At 34.9% G+C, this 19,312-nt stretch overlaps 1 protein-coding gene across 1 annotated transcript in view; it reads left to right on the top strand.

Annotated features, from left to right (window-relative positions):
• The first annotated feature begins 551 nt into the window (after nucleotides 1-551).
• The window catches only part of LOC140437557 (facilitated trehalose transporter Tret1-like), a 39,727-nt gene continuing 20,966 nt past the window's right edge, over nucleotides 552-19,312 (top strand). Inside the window, exons 1-3 of the mRNA XM_072527148.1 lie at nucleotides 552-725; nucleotides 9,474-9,535; nucleotides 16,204-16,224. Coding sequence (XP_072383249.1) covers nucleotides 9,522-9,535; nucleotides 16,204-16,224 — 35 coding nt within the window. The 5' untranslated portion in view covers nucleotides 552-725; nucleotides 9,474-9,521. The remainder of the gene's footprint in view (nucleotides 726-9,473; nucleotides 9,536-16,203; nucleotides 16,225-19,312) is intronic.

Raw genomic sequence — 19,312 nt, forward strand, 5'->3', positions numbered from 1 at the left:
AATTTTCTCCATTGAGAATGTGAGTATACTTTTGCGTTTTTTCGCTTTTCTTTTTCAATCAGACCAAAGCAACGGTCGCACGGTAGAAAGCTGTGACCGGGTTCTGGAAACTGATGTAAAATTTGCTAAATATTACTATTGAAAGCATTCATGGATGTATGAAAGAACTGCACTAATCTTAAACTTAATTTCTGGAAAACTGACCATCCAAGATAAAAAATATCGGATGCCATTGAAAAGATAAATAAATATCCTTTACAATGATATATCATGCGATATCCCTTTCTATTTAAGATTTGAGAATGATTATATTTACAAAATATGTCCCCTAAAAATAAAAATTGACGGTTTTAATGTTTTTTTTTACTTTTTACATCAATGAGAACAAAACTTAGGTGGAAGTTAACGTTATATAGGGACTACTATTAGAGAAGCATGTACATAATATGCAAAAAAATTTAATGTGTTCCTATTACCATATTTCTTCATTTCCATATATATTATACATCCATACTCTCTCTTAACACAGATATAGGTACCAGTTTGTTCGCGAATATTGTCAGTTTATATCTAATGTTGAGGTTGTTCAGCGGTGCCGCAGTTTAGTTTACTTTTAACGAACAGTCGCACGCATTTCGTTAGTATCTTTAACCATGTTGTGTATCTAATTTAAATTTATACAGTTTTGCTTTGAGTGTTGGTTATTTAATAGAAACAAAATTAATGTAAGTATGTAATTAAATTAAGAATGTTGAATGTAAATTTGAACTAGGCATACGAGCTCCTTCCAATATCAGTTGGTCCAACGTTAGATTGATAAGAAAATTAAATATTAGAGAACAAAAATAAAAGCTCAGCGTAAATTTTAAAAGTAATGAATCGAACAAAATTTTTGTATTTTCTAATTATAGAAAATATTTTATAACGTAATGAAAACTATTGATTAAACAGAATAATAATAAATTTAAAAAAACGTCTAGAATATGTAATGTAGAAATGTGAAAGCTTTACCACTGAGTTACATCCCCTTTATTTTTAATGACATCCACAATTCTTCGAGGCATAGTTTTTACCAAGTTCTGACACAATTCTAATGTAAACGAATCCCATACTTCTTGCAATTTTTCTTTCAATTCGTTGACGGGCCTGGCAGGATGTTTTCTCAAAGCTTTTTTCATTTCGCGCCACAAAGTCTCTATCGGAGACAAGTCGAGACTGTTAGAAACCCATTCTAGAAGTGGCATGCCATGGTCTTCAATCCATTTTAAACTCTTTTTTGAGGTATGGCAACCTGCGCCGTCCTGTTGGAAGACAAAATCTTCCGCTGATGTTAAACGGTGTTCCATAATCGTTAGAAGAGATTCTTCTAAAATATTCAAATAATTGTCAGTGTTTACAATCACATCGATAAAATGTAACTTTCCCGCACCTTTAGACGGGATGCTGCCCCAACTGCAGGAAATTTGACTTTTCTCTTCAACAGTCGGGATGGAAAGTTTCAATAGTCTCAATAATACTGAGAACACTAAAGTGTTACGTGGGATCTCTATTGCTATATGACTGTGAGACCTGGACATTAAAACAGTATGTCAACAAATTAAATTTATTTGAAACGTGGATGTATCGCCAAATGCCAAGAATAAGCTGGACCAGCAGAACTACGAATGAAGAAGTACTGAGTGCAATGAACACACGCCTTCATCTGGTCAATACTATCAAAATTAGAAAGACGTTATATCTAGGACACATAATGCGCCATAGGGAATTTGAGCAGCTCCAGGTAATATTAGAAGGCAAGATTAAAGGTAAAAGGGGCATAGGACGAAAGAAAAAATCTTGGTTACGAAACATCAGAGATTGGACCCACACAAGAGAAAATTAATTAATTCATCAAGCCCAGAACAGAGAGAAATTTGCCATATTGATCGCCAACCTCAACAGATAAGGCACTTAGGAGGAGGAATCAGCGGTTCCCTTCTTGGCCAAAAAAGTTAATTCGGCCCATGCCACAAAACCAGTTTCGCTTCCAGCATGAAGAAGAACAAACCGAGAACCTTTTTGGGTTGGAACTTTCAGTCCAGTAGATAGCCCTTTTATGAAGGCGTCTCGTGGATTCTTAATCGTTGTGTCCCTCCATTCCTTTTTGACTGAAGCACCAACGTTAGTCCAAGACATCGGTATAAACAAGGCTTACATTATTCTCCTTTCTCAATGTTTTTATTTGTCTGAGGTACGTGTATCTACAGGATATAGAGGCACATCCATATATCTTTTCTTTCCATCATTATCGAATCTGGACCTCTTTTACCATATTCAAAACCCATGTCATTTAGTAGCCTACGAAATATGCCGTATATACGTATTTTTGCCTATTGGTCGTCTTCAGTACGGTGCAGTCAAGTTAGAAAAGGAGCATGTTAACTTGAGAAAGGATCACTACAGGAGCAATGCGACCTATTTGTGGCAATAATGTTAGAACAATAATGTTACACCGTACTACCTACCTACTACGACTACCAATAGCCAGAAATACGTGTAACATACAGTTATCTTATCATTGAAATTTCATTACTATTCTGCTTCTACTCTTTCGAACTTTACGTTATGTATACTATTTTTTTATTTACATTCTTCCAATTGTTGTACTGGTTTTTCCTGAATTTTAATTTACATAATCATCTATCTAATCTTTAACTAGTTTTATCATAGTGTCTGGTTCTTATATTTTTAACAAAAATATAGATTACAATAGTGTACAAATATCTCTTCGTTTGATTAAGAATCATTGTGCAAACAACTTCCATATCTAAAACTATTATCAAAACACAATTATTTAACTAAATACACTATTAAAAGATTCTATTTTCCTATTATTCGTATATTAACTTTTGAACTTGTAAATTTATGGATGTATTTTGTATTCTAGTTCGTTAGTAGAAAATTTCCCAAAACATTGTTATTTTACATATGCGTAGTAGTCCAAGCTGTACAGCCAAAAATGACTGATTTTGAGCATTAATTAGTGGATTTTTAAAACCAGCGCCGCATTAAAAATGGAATTCCTGGAGTAAACTTTAAGTGTTTTGAACTTCCAAATTGTTGGTTATAATTTTTTATGGCATGTTTAAGGTTCAAAAATTAGTGTTTTTGATTATTGAAGTTATACTTCTATACGCGCGCTCCACGTTGGAAATTTGTATGGGAGTGAATCTGTGAAACCATTACATATGTAAGATAATGAGTAAGAGAGAGACAGAAGATATATTTTCTCTCTCTTCCTCTATGTTCCTTTTGTATATATAATTTAATATTATATATATTATATAAAGATATATATATATATATATATATATATATATATATATATATATATACATATAATATTATACATATAATAAAATATTTATTAATATTATTATTTATGTGATATATTTTGTATTATTTATTAAATGTTCATAATTATATTATTCTTTTGTATTTCAAAATAATAATCTCAATAAATCACTGTATGATCCAGAACTGTCAATTTTGAAATACATTTGTGTTATGTCCTCGGTGGTGTAGTAGTCAGTTTCCCCGCATGTCACGCGGGAGACCGGGTTTCGATTCCCAGTCGGGGAGGACTTTTTTATTAATATTATTACATTATTGTCATTTTTAAATACTTATGGATATTGCATTTTAATTTGTATTGTATTATTATATATGGAATTATGTTGCACTGTATTGTAGTGTATTTTTTTGTGTATATTATTGTCATTTTTAAATACTTATGAATATTGTAGTTTAATTTGTATTGTATTATTATATTAATAACAAAATAAACAATGGATTTTACTGCAGAGTATGTGTAAAAAAATTTTGCATTCAACTCCTTTCATACATATATGAAAATAAAAATATACATTTTCATCAAAATATTGATTCAATCCTTCATTGTTAGTAAGTTGTTATTAATTCTGTTTCTCTTTCTGCTATGTCTTACCTATAGAATTACATATGTATTGATATCATTTTTATTTTATTTTTGCAATAAATTTAGAATTTTGTATAGAATTTTGTTGTTTTCTTTTCAATCCATTTGGCATGATAAACCTGGATGGGTCTTTGCCTGGGCCTTCCTACCGGCTTCCACTGTAACATCTTCTTTGTCGTTTTAATTTCTTCTTGTCGCTGAACATGTCCTAGCCATGAAAGCCTTTGACTTTTCACAAATCTTACAATGTCATACCCTTCATTCAGTTCATTCACCTCGTCGTTTCTCCTGATTCCCATTTGCCGCCTTCCTCTTGCACCGAGCCATATACTTTTCTCAGTATTTTTCTCTCGACTGTCCTGATTTGGGCCTCCTTTTTTTTTCGTCATTACCCAGGTTTCACAACCTTATGTTACTACGGGTCTAATCAAAGTTCTGTAGATAGTCATTTTGGTTCTTTTGTTTAATAATTTCGATGCCATCAATATTTTAGTAGCATAGTGTAATTTTGGCTCTATGTAACCAAAATATCGCTGGAGTATGAATTAATTACATTTAGGTAAAATTGCATTATTCCTTGTATATCTACTTTAATGGGTATGATTGTTAAAGTTTAATATTATCTGTTTTTCATGTATATGTATGAGGGATGTATATGTATAACAAAATAATTTACGTACAGTTAAAACTGACTCATTATATAACAGCTCGCTAGAATATTTTAATTGTTTTCCATAAATAATTCTAATTAGCCACTTCTGAATAATGTTTATAGAATGTAAGTAATTATTCCGTATTCCACCCCATCCTAAAAGGCCATAGGTAAATTGAGATTGTATAAATGCGTAATAACGAATTCTAAAAATTTGAATCTTGATAGTAGGCCTCTTAATTTAACTACTATATTATTTGCTTGAGTATTCAATCGTAAATGTTTTTTAATTATTATACCTAGATATTTATTCTCGTATGTAGATGGAATTAAATTTTTTGCATCAGCTTTTAATGAGCCAAGATGTGTACGATGTAAATGGCATATATTTTGTTTTATCTTCATTTAAAGTAAGCTTATTAAACTGAAAAAAATTTCTGAATTGTAGTAAAGTTTTTTCCGCTTTTTGTTTTAAATTATCCCACGTATCTGCATCTTAGAAAATAGCTGTGTCATCTGCAAAGCTTATTTTCTAACCTGTAATATTCAGTCTGAATTTGGAACCTGGAACGTGCGAACCTTCTATGATAAGTATGGCAGAAGAACTTGAAAAATACGGAGTTAAAATATTGGCACTGCAGGAAATCAGATGGAAGAGCCAGGGAGAAATTCATAAGAATAAATTCTCACTATACTACTCCGGAAATGAAATGAGACAAGGTGAAAGAGGAGTAGGGTTTATGGTAACCAAAAAACTGCGGAAAGCCATTATCGCATTTACACCAATATCAGATAGAATTTGCACCATAAGATTTAAAGGTAAATTTCATAACGTGACAATGGTTAATGTATATGCACCGACGGAAGAGGCTGATGAAGAAGACGTTGAAAGATTCTACGGAGAACTACAGGATGTATGTGATAAAATCCAAAGACACGATGCTGTTATAACGTTAGGCGATTTTAATGCTAAACTGGGGAAAGAAGAAACGTTTGCAAATATATTTGGGAAACACAGTTTGCACACTGAAACCAGTCAAAATGGACTCAGGGTGGCACAGTTCGCAGCAGCAAATAATTACGTAGTTGTCAGTACTAACTTTCAGAGAAAAGATATCCATAAAGGAACATGGAAAATACCAGGAACTAACGAAGCCAATCAAATTGACCATATACTCATCTCAAAAAGATGGGCAACAGACATAACTAATGTCAGAACGTATCGCGGGGCGAACTCTGACTCAGATCACTATCTTGTAGGGGCAAAATTACGGCAGAAAATAGCGACAGTAGCAAAAGGGAAAAATATTCAAATCAAAAAATGGAATGTCGAAGAATTCAAAAGCGCAACAAAAAGACAAGATTACAGAAATGCTCTCCAAATAAAACTCAACCGAACTAGAGAGGAAGATACTGCAGAGGAGGAATGGAGACAATTAAAAACAATTATAACGGAGTCAGCAGAGGAAACTGTCGGAAAAGCCAAAAGGCAAAGAAATGCGGATTGGTATGATGATGAATGCAGAACTGCAGTAGAGGAAAAAAGGCAAGCTAGGCTTAACCAACTTCAAAGAAATACAAGAAATAGCAGTGAGATTTATAACGAAAAAAGAATACAAGCGACTAGAATATGCAGAAGAAAGAAAAGAGAGGCTATGAAAAAACAAGTACAAGAAATCGTAAAGCATAACAACAGACGCGAAAGCAGAAAATTCTATAAATGCATAAAAGAAAGCACACAGTCATTTAGACAAAAACTAACGATATGCAAAGACAAGGACGGAGAACTACTAACAGAGAAGCAAAAAATTATAATGAGATGGAAACAATATTTCGAAGAAAATCTAAATTCAGACAACGAAAATGATCAGAACGAGACAATATATTATACGGCGGAGCTGCACATCGAAAATCCAAGTTATGAAGAAGTAGTTCAGATAATAAATAAACTAAAAAATAATAAAGCACCAGGAACGGACGGAATTTCGGCAGAATTATTAAAGCATGGAGGATCCGAACTCTGGGAAAGAATCCATTACCTAATAACATTAATATGGATGAAGGAGTAAATACCAGAGGAATGGGCAGTTGGCCTCATACAACCAATATATAAAAAAGGAGATAAGAGGGAATGCCAGAATTATAGGCCAATTACATTGCTAAATGTTATATACAAAATTCTTTCTGGTATAATCTACAATAGATTATTAGAATACTCCGAAAATGTAATTGGTGATTATCAAAATGGATTCAGTCCAAATAGAGCCACTACAGATAACATATTCATACTAAGAACGATACAAGAAAAGGCTTATGAATACGACATAGACCTATATAATATGTATATAGACTTTAAACAAGCTTTTGATAGTGTGAAAAGAGACAAAATGCTGGAAGACCTTTGTAATCTAGGTATACCTAAGAAATACATCAGTCTCATAAAAATGACATTGCAGGGTTCAAAAGCCGCAGTCAGAGTAGATGGAGAACTGACTCCCTTGTTTAACATCAACATGGGAGTAAGACAGGGAGATGCCCTAATAACCATGCTATTCAACCTAGTTCTTGAGGCAGTCATCAGAAAAACCAATATAACCGGCCATATAAACACCAAATCAGTACAAATTACTGCATATGCAGACGATGTAGCCATTATTAGTAGGAATAAGCCACGACTAATGGAAGTGTTCAAACAAATTGATCCTGAACCAAGAAAAAGAGGTCTTAAAATAAACGAAGCAAAAACGAAGTATATGACAGTCAAAAGAATAACTGACAATGAAAATAATATCACAATAGACAACTATACTATCGAACGAGTGGATGCCTTTACATATCTCGGCACAGAAATCAATCAGAATAACTCCGTAAGTAGCGAAATTAATGCACGTATTTCCAGCGGGAATCGTACATACTATGCTAATAAAAGATTGATGACATCGAAATTATTAGACAAAAGAACCAAAATGACTATCTACAGAACACTGATTAGACCCGTAGTAACCTATGGATGTGAAACTTGGGTAATGACGAAAAAAGATGAAGCCCAACTCAGGACATTCGAGAGAAAAATACTGAGGAAAGTATATGGCCTGGTACAAGAGGAAGATGGCACATGGAGAATCAGGAGAAACAACGAGGTTAATGAGTTAAATGAAGGTTATGACATTGTAAGATTTGTGAAAAGTCAAATACTATCATGGCTGGGACATGTGCAGAGACAAAACGATGCAAAAACAACAAAGAAAATGTTACAATGGAAGCCCATAGGAAGGCGAAAAAAAGGAAGGCCCAGAACGAGATGGTTGGATGACGTGGAAGACGACCTGAAAACAATGAACATAAGACAATGGAGAAGAAGGGCACAAGAGAGATCTGAATGGAAGGACATAGCCAGACAGGCAAAGACCCATCCAGGGTTATGATGCCAAAAGAAGAAGAAGAAGAATATTCAGTCTGAATAGATATATATATATATATATATATATATATATATATATATATATATATATATATATATATATATATATTATATCTATGTTTTATATCACTATATTAGATCACTATGTTTTTCTATCAAAGTACTCGTATTAATTAGGTAGGTATTTAAACTGTTACCAATATTATTGTGAGTTGGCCATGATTGATTTGTCAAATTTTTTTAATTTTATTAATTTAATCGCTTCAATTAAAGATAAACTTCCATCCTGTAGCTAAAGGATACAACTTTGCAGAAAATTATAATTTGATTTGATGTATGAAAGTGGTTGTAATATTTGATTTTTAAACACTTTATTTGAATGTGAAAGCAGTTGTAAAGAATCGTTAACTCATTCCTTATATTAACCCTAACCCTAAATTACTCCAGACGGCCGACGGTACACTTAAACAAACACACAAACGAAGAAAGTTACTATTTTATTGATCTAGTATCTTATTAAAAAAGACCCCGTTTATTCGACTGCAAAAATAGGACTTATAAAAAATAACATCTCAAATAAATATTTGGAAGGAGATCTACCAAAAAGTAAATAAAATCTTTTGATCAATGTTTCATAAAAACGTTCTTCCAGTTTAGTACAATAGCTGAGTAGGATTCTTCATAAAGCAATAATACAATAACAAATCATCGTCATCTTCTTCTTGCAGTAAAACTTGAAGCATTTCGTCATCTATATTTAATACCCAATCTCGCTATTTTATGCCGCCACGTAACTTAAGTACCTGCTGCTGACTTCGGAATCAATACGATAGAAACTGCTGCCCGACGGCAAAGGCAACTGCCATTTGCAGTTGCTGTATGCCGTTTGCAGTCGTCGGAATCGTACCTTTTAGTAATGTCTTCTGAAAATCAATCTGTTTGGCTTTATTTATGAATGCAAATATCCAGGAAATCTGGATCGTTTTAATTACTACTAAATTGCTAATTATCTTAAGATATTGAAGATAGTTACGTTCATCGTTAATACTTTTTCGTCCGAATAGTTTTGGACGCAAAATCTCTGGTTAATTACTAAAAGTTGACTACTACCTTTGTTTTAAAGCCTGAATTTCTTATCTGATGAAAATCAGAGGTAGTTTTGTTATTCCACGTATATATAATAAAATATCGATACCACACAAAGGCTTGTTTTATTTTTTAAATTTTATGTATGCCGTCATAAAGATTTATGGACTGAAATTTAATAAAATCATAACTTCATAAAACTATAAAACTGCTATTTACTAATACGTCATTCAAGGCAAATTGCAAAATGATAAAACATTTAACAGGTTTAATAGTCTACTATTTTATACCAGTGTATTAATTAATATCTTATTTGTAATTATTTTCATTTGTTATAGAACCTGTGAGTGCAGTTGCAAGTGTGATACTAGATTATTATTTATTAAATGGATCCAATAAGGTAAGTTTGTAGGTTTGTAGTTTGATCCTACATTCAAATTTATATAAAGAAGATTAGTATTTATTTCGGTCGCATTCTTTTATCTTAATTGTTGCAAGCTCCGAAACATACTAATAGAATTTTGTTTCACCTTTGTCATTTATTTTTTACACGTTGAAATTGTGCATGTAGCTGTGCAATATCCATTTCCTAAGGAAAACTGAGTTTTTTGGCCATCAAGTTTAGATTAACAGTTTTCTCTTTTATATTTGTTTTCTTCTCTAAGTTCCATCTTCTATCGAAAGTTGTAAATATAATAGAATAGAAATATGCTTTATTGTCATAATAAATAAAATAAAAATAAAAATAAAAATAAAAACGTTTATTGCCATACTAAAAATATATACATGTCAAAAACTTAAAAATGTTTGCCTTCTTTCTTCTTCGGCGTCCCGCTCTTGCACCGCCAGAGCTTGTAGATTTTTCCTTTCGGCTTCTGGATTTTCCTGGATGGTGTCCTCGTCTGCTTCTGTAGGTACTTGAATCGGCAAACGTACCTACTTCCCTGCACGCCTGGTTAGACCCTGATCAGGTGGTCGATCAGTCGGTGGGTGGATCTAAATATCCTCTGGATCCTGTTCTTCTCGAGGATATCCCTGGTCTTTCGTAGTCTTCGTGTGGCCTGGTTGAAGAACCACCTGGTTCTGTTCTCGGCCACTTCCCTTAGTGGCGTGTATCCTAACCTGTTCTTGATCGTCGCGTTTGTAACTCTATCCTTCCATGCTGCTCCGTCGATGATTCGGTAGCATGAGTTCTCAGTTGCTTCCAACTTTTTCCAGTGTGATTCCGCAATGGAGCTCCACACTGGTATAGCATACATAATCACCGACCTAACATATGCTTGGTAGAGTTGAATTTTCTTCGCCTTCGAGAGTGGACTGGACCTAAAAATGAAAGGAAGTATTAGTTTTTTAGCTGCATTAGCTTTTACCTTAGTTTTTTGTGTATGCACCCGGAAGTTGAGTCTTCTGTCGAGGTGGACTCCTAGGTATTTGACCGTCTCTGTTTCCTGAATTCTGTTGTCTCCTACTGTGATCTGGTTCCGTAGTGGTCGTTTGTCCTGGCCGAATATGATGAACTGCGTCTTTTTGGCGTTGATCTTGATTTTCCATTTTTCGGTGTAGTCCGTGATTTTTTCCAGGTGGTACTCCATGTCATCTATGATTCTTCCTTCGTCTTTTCCGGATGCATACACTGCTGTGTCGTCTGCATACAGGGCTGTAGAAGTCCTTGGATCTGTTGGGAGGTCTGAAACAAAAATGTTATATAAAATGGGTGATAAGATGCTGTCCTGAGGCATTCCTTCCTGGATTTCTTGGATCGTCGACATCTTTTGGTCAGCTGAAACTTGGAATGTTCTATTGGATAGATACATGTCGCAGATGTTGATGAGGTAGTGTGGAAGTCTAGCCTTGTCCATCTTGTAGATTAGTGCCTTCTTCCAAACCGTGTCATATGCTTTCTCTATGTCCAGTATGGCTAATCCTGTCTTCTGTTTCCTGTTGAATTTTATCTTCGTGTCGCTGATGATCCTTGCTAGTTGAAGTTCGCAGTTTCTTCCTTTTCTGAAACCAGACTGGTCTTCTTGGATGACTCCTCTTCTTTCTGTATGCTTCACCAGTCTCTTGTAGATGATTTTTTCTAAGATTTTTCCCATCGTTTCCAGGAGTGATATGGGCCTGTAGCTTTCCGGTCTTCTTCCATCTTTCCTTGGTTTCAGAAGAGGTATAATCTTGGCGTGTTTCCAGTTGTTTGGAAAATGTCCTTTTTCCAGGCAGTATTTGAAGATATAGTACAGCTGTACTATGATCTTCTTCGGAAGTTCCTTGAGGGTGATGTTGTGGATTCCTTCTTGTCCTGGTACTCTGCTTCCTTTCAGTTTCCTGATGATTTTCGCAACTTCGCTTGGGCTGGTATGGTCTTCCTCGTCTATTTGTAACTCGTTCCTTCTTCTGATCCTGTTGTATTCTTGTTCGACTTGCCTCCTTGTTCTTGCATCCGACATATCCTGGTTTTGTCTGTGTGTGGCTGCCATCTTCCTTGATATTGCATCTACTTTTCCTTGGGTGTCGTAGTGTGTTCCCTCGTTGTCTATGATGTGTGGCATCTTTTGTTTTCCTCTTCTTCTTGCCTTCAGCATTTTCCAAACATTTCCATGGTTTTCTTCCGCTCTTCTGATGTTGTTGTGCCACTGGTTTTCAGTGAGACTTCTCAGTCTTACTCTTATTTCTTCGGATAGGATGTCTCCGTAATCTTTGAATTCCTGTCTTCTAGTCCTTTGGAATGCTCTTCTGGACTTGTTTCTGTCCTTGATGATGTCCTGCAGTTCTGTTGGGATGATCAGTCCTCTGTTGTTCGTCATTGATTTTGGGATGTTGGCTTCCATGGCTCGTTGGATTCTTCTTGTGATTTCTTCGATCTTTTCCTCTACCTCTTCTGTTGATTGGAACTCTCTCTTCATTTCCATTTGGTTTAGCTGTCTTCTGTAGTTAGGCCAGTTAGCATCTTTCCATCTCCATCTTTCTACTGGTTCTATCCTTGGCAAGTCGACTCTCGATGTCATCCTTCCTATTACTGGTTTGTGGTCCGAACTGCATTCGAAGTAGGTTCTGACGTCTTCCATTATTACATCTTTGATGATGAAAAGATCCAGTGTTGAGTTATTGTGTCCTCTTATTGGGTTGATCCTTGTTGGTTCGTCTGGAGCGAATAACATTTATTGTCACTCAAAATTGTACAATTTTATGGACAAAGCTTACAAAAGTCAGAAAAATAACAATAACAATTTAAAATGTACTAAAATTACATAAATCAATATCACAAAATAAAAAAATAATAAAAACTAATAAGTTTAAGTTGCTGCATGTGATACCCAAATATATATAAAAATACTTTAGTTACTTGTACATAAAGCTATTCGTTAAGAAACTCTTCTACTGAATAATATGGACTTTCAGGTAGATAGGCTTTTGTCATTTTACGGAACTTAAGGAAAGAAGTTGCAGATTTATGTTGCAAAGGGAGATGGTTGTATAATTTTTTTGCCGAATATAATATAGATTTCTTTCCCGTGGACAGGATCGGTAAATTCACATCGAAGGTTGAATTTCTGCTCACGCGAGCTCATGGATTTCTCCAGCCTACCATCCCTGCCCCGGAGAAACCATGTCCAAACCCAAAGCATTCCCATCTCCACCCTTTCCTCCCCCCACTTTCAAACCAACTCGATAACACACACTAGCCTCGCGTGGCGTTTTAATGGTTTAAAACCCCAAAAGTTATTTTCCATGAAAGACGAAACTACTGAACGGCTCTCAGTCTTCGGCGGTTCCAACACCCCCAGAGAAGGTGGTGGTTGGAACAGGTTTGGAGCAGAAGGTGCTAAGAATCCCCGGAAAAAATCAAGCTACTACAAAGACCGACAAATGCATATTACTTTATATAATGTTAGAACCCCTCTATCAGACCAGAAGATGATGGAACTGGAGTAAGAACTGAAAAACATAAAATGGGACATCATCGGCCTCGGTGAAATAAGACGAAGAGGAGAAGCCCAAATTACTCTTAAATAAGAATACGTAATTTATTTTAAAGGTAAAGAAGACACTTCAAATGGTGGAGTAGGATTTATTTTACATAGAAAGCACACACAAAATATAGTTGAAATTATCAGCATAAGCCCCAGGATTGTATATGTCATCTTCAAACTTTAAGGTAATCCTGACAAATGGCTCCAACGACTACCCACTCAGATGAAGAAATTGAAAAATTTTATGCATATTACATAATAATTGTGGGCGACTTTAAAGCGAAAATGGGGTTTAAACAAGATGATGCCGAAGTAGCAATGGGTAAATATGGCTATGGCGAAAGAAATGTACGAGGGCAAAGATTGCTGAACTTCTTACACCAGGAAAATTTATTCATGATGAACTCTTTTTTCGATAAAAAGCCTCAGCGTAAATGGACATGGATAAGACAGTCATTTAAACGAGGATAATAAACGAGGATTTAATATAATTATTTTTAATTACTGTTTATTGTTTTTTATTAGATTCATCATCAATTAGCCTATATTTGTCAACTGCTGAACGTAGGCCTCCGGTAAAATTTTCCACCTATTTCTATCTTGAGCTTCTTGCATCCAGTTTATGGCGATGCGCTTGATATCATCCGTCCATCTAGTCGGTGGTCGTCCTCTGCTTCGATATGCCTCTTGCCTTGGTCGCCATTCCAGAATCTTTCTGGTCCATCGGGTCCATCTATCATCCATTAATCTGGCAACATGTCCGGCCCAAGCCCATTTAGTCATGGCTATTTTTTCAACTGCATCTGTGACTCCTGTTCTTCTTCTTATTTCTAGGTTTGGTACTTTTATTAGATTAGTGAATATTATTTGTTACTATTTTCAGTTAAAATATTTGTATTGACGGTAATTTATTGATTAAATAACTTTTGATTAATTAATCTTAATTTAATTTAAGTTAATCTTAAGTTAATTTGAATATTTTTTTTAAATATTTCTTGACGTTCCCGTCGGGTCATTATTGAACATTTTGATATCTTTTCACTAGACTATAATTAGGTATCTTGGACGATTATAGTATATAATATAACCGATTGATGAGATAATTTGTATTTACTTTTCATAATAGCAGGTTTAGAATTCACAGATCAATGATTTGAGTTTTTTGCGTTAACCGCAAAACCACATTTTTTTATTATTAGTGGAACTATTAATCAAATAATGCCTACTAAATTGACTATAAAAAGATAAAACTAATTATTGTGGTAATTCCTGCAGAATTGGAAAAAGTAAAAGTTGTTTTTTAAACCTACTTACATGTTTTATAACGTATTTAGTTTAACGGATTATTATTAATTTGAAGTTATTTTCTTGTGACTCTTTAGATTTTTATTAATGTACAGAGTGTACCATTTAAAGCAGTCCGTCCTAATATAATTGAATAACAATATTCATTAGATTATATGAAAATATTAAAAATATTATTTTTTATTCCAAAGAAGACGACATCAATTTAACGATACAGACATTTGTCTTTTGTTAATCGCGTCCTTTCCAGTTTCACGATTCTTAATTTTAAATGGGGAATATATCATTGGTGAGACACTTTGATGAATTTATGATTTTTCTTGCCATACTAACTTTATTTTTGTGAAAAGTATGAATTTATTTAATTTTTACATCCCTTAAAAATAAACCGCAGCGCTTCTATTTTGATAATGTGTTCAATTTTATTCATAAAACACAACATTAAAATTAATTTTGTGACAGCAATACAAAACGCCCCTTAAGAATGGGGGATGCACCTATTCTAGGTATTCGTCGCACCGATACCCAGACGGAAGTAGGGGCACCCGCTGTGGAACAAAAACTCATACATGAGAGTAGGCATAAAATACACAACCGTGAAAATGTTATTAAATAGAATCACTGAATAGTCATTCAAGTACTTTTACATTCCAGTGATGTACTTACTACAGATGATTCCAGATTCCCCTATTTCAAATTACTTAACGCTTTGTCGGAGTGACACATGCCTGTGCCTGTATCGTTAAAATATAACCCATTTGGGATAAAAATCGATCAGTTTCAGAATTTTCACAAAATCTAATGAATATTGCCAAATATCAGTCATCATCATCATACTCTTTGACTTTATTCCTATACGGGGTGGGCTTCCCAATTACATTTCTCCATAATTATCTATCTTGGGTCATACCACTATCATCCTTGTTTGCCGACATGTCCTGTCTAAGCATATCACTCACATCTTCGGTCTTCCTCCCTTACTTCTCCCAGGAACTCCCAGATCAGCAATTTTTCGTATTGGGTGAATAATTTCTCGACGTTGAACATGACCAAACAATATTAACCTATGCTCTTCCATTTTAGCATTAATTGGTGCCACCCCTAGATTTTCCCTTATATACTCGTTCTTAATTTGATCCTTTTTTGTCACTCCAGTCATCTATCTAAGCATTCTCGTTTCCGCCACATGCATTTTTTGTTTCTCTTTTTATCTGTCCAACATTCCGTTCCGTACATTATAGCTGGTCTTATGGCTGTTTTATAGAATTCAGCCTTCAGCCTAATTGGAATTTTTCTGTAACACAACACACCATTCGCTTCCTTCCACTTTATCCATTCAACCCTAATTCTACTGCATACTCTTCATCTTTCCCCATTACTCTGTAATACCGATCCTAGGTACTTAAAACTATTACTTTTCGCAATCATTTCGCCATTCAAAGATATCATCTTGTTTGCAGTAACTCCATCCTTAAACGAACATTTCAAATACTCTGTTTTTGTCCTACTAAGTTTAAAACCTTTGTTGTAGAGAGCTTGTCTCTACTGTTTCAGTTTCTATTCTAAATCGCTTTCACTATTTCCTACTAAAAATACATCATCAGTATACATTCAGCACCAGGGAATGCAGTATACATTAACTTGTTGTTTCGCAGTTTTCTGGTCCAACACTAATGAGAATAAATAAGGACTAAGCACTAATATAATTATTTCAACCATAATATAGGTAATATTAAAAATAAGTTAACTTCAATTTGTTGTAATTTAAACTAAAGAATTATTTTTTTTGTTTTAGTGCCAGCGGTCTTGCATTAAAGTAAGTATTACTAACATTTTAGATACTTTTTTAAAACTGTCGGTCATATCACTGATGTGTATAATCAACAGATTACCTTTAGTTTCAACCCCCAGGCTTTACCTACAACTCGTCTGCAGTTCCAGAAGAGTTGCTTAGTCCTGTTGGTTATATTATTAATTTGAGTACTTGAATTAAGTTTGGAATCCAGGGTTACACCTTGATACTTGACCTTATTGGTTCTTTATAGTTCTTCCTCTAATAATTTCAGGTCACTCAGTGTGGTAAGCTTCCTCTTATTCATGAACGCGACTAATTTAGTTTTGGAAGAGTTCACAGAGATGTTCTTCGGACACCAATTCTACATGTAATGAAGAGCATAATATTGCATCTGATATACAACAGTACTGGGAAATTTTCCCCCAGTCACTAGTACAGTGACGTCTGCACAATCCCGGATCCAGATTCCTTGGCTGCTAAGTTCATGTACCAGGTTATCAATGACTATATTTCATAATGTTGGTGATAATAACCTCTCTTGAGGACACCCATTAGTTGCCCTCGGGTTTATGGCACCATTATACATATCTGTGTATATTATTCTACTCTGAAACTTCTGAATAATCCACTTTCATATTGTGTTGTTAATTTTCTTCCTTAATAATGTACTATGTATTGACCCAATGGAGATATTATCAAATGCACTTTAAATGTCTAAAAATGCAACAAGTGCGACTTCTTTCTGGAGTAAACTCCTTTCGACACCAGATTGTGTAGGGCGGCTAAAACTGTCATTTACGTGAAACTTCAAAACCATTCAATATTCGAATAAATGAACATCAATTTTATATTCAAAATAGAGAATATAAAAGATATTAGACGAATAAACACGCGTGCAAAGAATTCTATCTATTGTCCTAAAGGAAACAGATGGTTAGAAGTGAAAAATTATCGTAAAAAATCGGTTGCCTGTAAAGTCGGTTTTACGGGCGAAGATTTTACGTGACAACGTCTTTTTCTCGGTAGAATATTTATTGATATGAATATTATTAAATTGCACAATAGTTGTTTGCAGTTGAAACGCGCTGTTTCTTCTCAATCTACTGAATTACGATTGATTGCAGAGTGATTTAAACTAATAATTTACTTAACACTATCAACATTTGTCAATAGTATGACATAACCTATAAACTCAGTTTCTCAACTTTTGTGTCAATCTAACAATTAATCAATCAATCATAGTTTACGAAAAATCATAGTTTAATGAAATATTAGTGTACAATTATTTACCTTTATTGTTGTAGTTGTTGTAAATGACGAATCTAAGCACTCCACATTTTCACTACAGACACAGCTGACGATACTTTAACCACACGTGTGAACTTGTATTATGACGCTTTCTCGGTTTTCCAACGCCAAGAACGCTCGAGAAAGACAGAGACACAAGCACGCATCGATTCAACGCGCCTAATTCTCTAGTGCTGCGCGCGCAGCGGACCGATCATGTTTGAGTGGGAGAGAGACGCAAGGCATTCGCCGGTCCGGCGGGCCTCTCTCTCCTTCGGTGACTCATCGTAACAGACGTGAGCGGGCGTTACACTTTTTCATGGGTGACTCCGAGCCACAACCTAATTTAAGATGTTGTCACGTCAAAAAATGTTGTAGGATTTGGTTATCTAAAACAAGAGAAAAACAAAGACATTAAAAAAGAAAATATTACTAAAACTAGGTCAAGAATGTCTCGAACACATAATTTATAGTTTATATAAATGATGTCTCATCATCATCATCATCATCATTCAATCTTCGCTTATCCACTGCTGGACATAAATCTCCCTCATAATTTTCCATCTATTTCGATCTTGTGCCTCTTGCATCCAATTCCTATGACAACGTTTTAGATCGTTAGTCCAACGTGTTGGTGGACGATCTCTGCTTCGGTAGGCATCATCTCTTGGTCTCCATTCCAGTATCCGTTTTGTCCATCTATTATCTGTCATTCGAGCCACGTGACCTGCCCAGTTCCATTTCAGTGTTGCTACTCTCTCTACTGCATCAGCCACTCCTGTTCTTTGTCGTAGCTGGCGATTTGGGATCTTGTCTCGTAGTGAAACGCCTAACATAGCACGCTCCATCGCCCTTTGACACACACGGATCTTTTGAACTGTTCTCCTTGTCATGGTCAACATTTCCGCACCGTAAGTTAACACTGGCAAAACACACTGATTAAACGTTTTTCTTTTAAGGCATATTGGTATATCAGACGATTTGAAAATATGGTTCAGCTTGCCGAAGGCTGCCCAAGTCACTCTTATACGACGGAGAAGCTCAACGGTTTGGTTATCTTTTCCTATGCGAATCTCATGACCTAGGTATTTATAGGCCATTACCTGGTCTATGATGTGTACATATAGTTAATAATATATGTATTTGGGCGTAAACTAAATGTAAAACGGAATACTTACGGGATCGTTCTTCTTCTTCATGTGCCATCTCCTCTAAGAAGGTTGGCAAGCATCATGGCAATTCGCACTTTCGATACCGCTGCTCTAAAGAGGTCACCAGAAGTGCAGTTAAACCAAGCTCTCAAATTGTACTGTACTGTATATTGTATTGAATAAGTCGACCAATATTCCAATTTGCTTTTCTTCTATTAACCGTATTATGTCTACAGGTATTTCGTCAGGACCTGCTGCCTTGTTGTTCTTTGTTCGCTTTATCGCCTCCAATACTGTTATATCTGGGCTGTTGTCGAACTTTTCCTGCTCTAGTACTCAGTCCGTTCGTCTTTAAATAGCTCTTGAATATATTCCTGCCATCTTTTAAGCCTTTCACCGACGTCTATAATTATTTTGCCGTTTTTATCCAGCAGTATGTTTGATTTTTTCTTAATATTATTGCCTGTTATTTATCTAATTTTTTTATGAAGGTTTAAGTTATCATATTTCTCTACCAACTGTTCAATCTCTTCGCATCTGTCACTATACCATCTTTCCTTTGCATCTCTGATCTTTCTCCTTATTTCTGTGTGTATAATATTATACATGTTTTTGTCTTTGGTTTTATAAGATCTCCTTGCTTCCATGAGATCCAGAATCTCATCGGTCCT

Source organism: Diabrotica undecimpunctata, chromosome 3 (genome assembly GCF_040954645.1).
Source record: "Diabrotica undecimpunctata isolate CICGRU chromosome 3, icDiaUnde3, whole genome shotgun sequence".
NCBI lineage: Eukaryota > Metazoa > Arthropoda > Insecta > Coleoptera > Chrysomelidae > Diabrotica > Diabrotica undecimpunctata.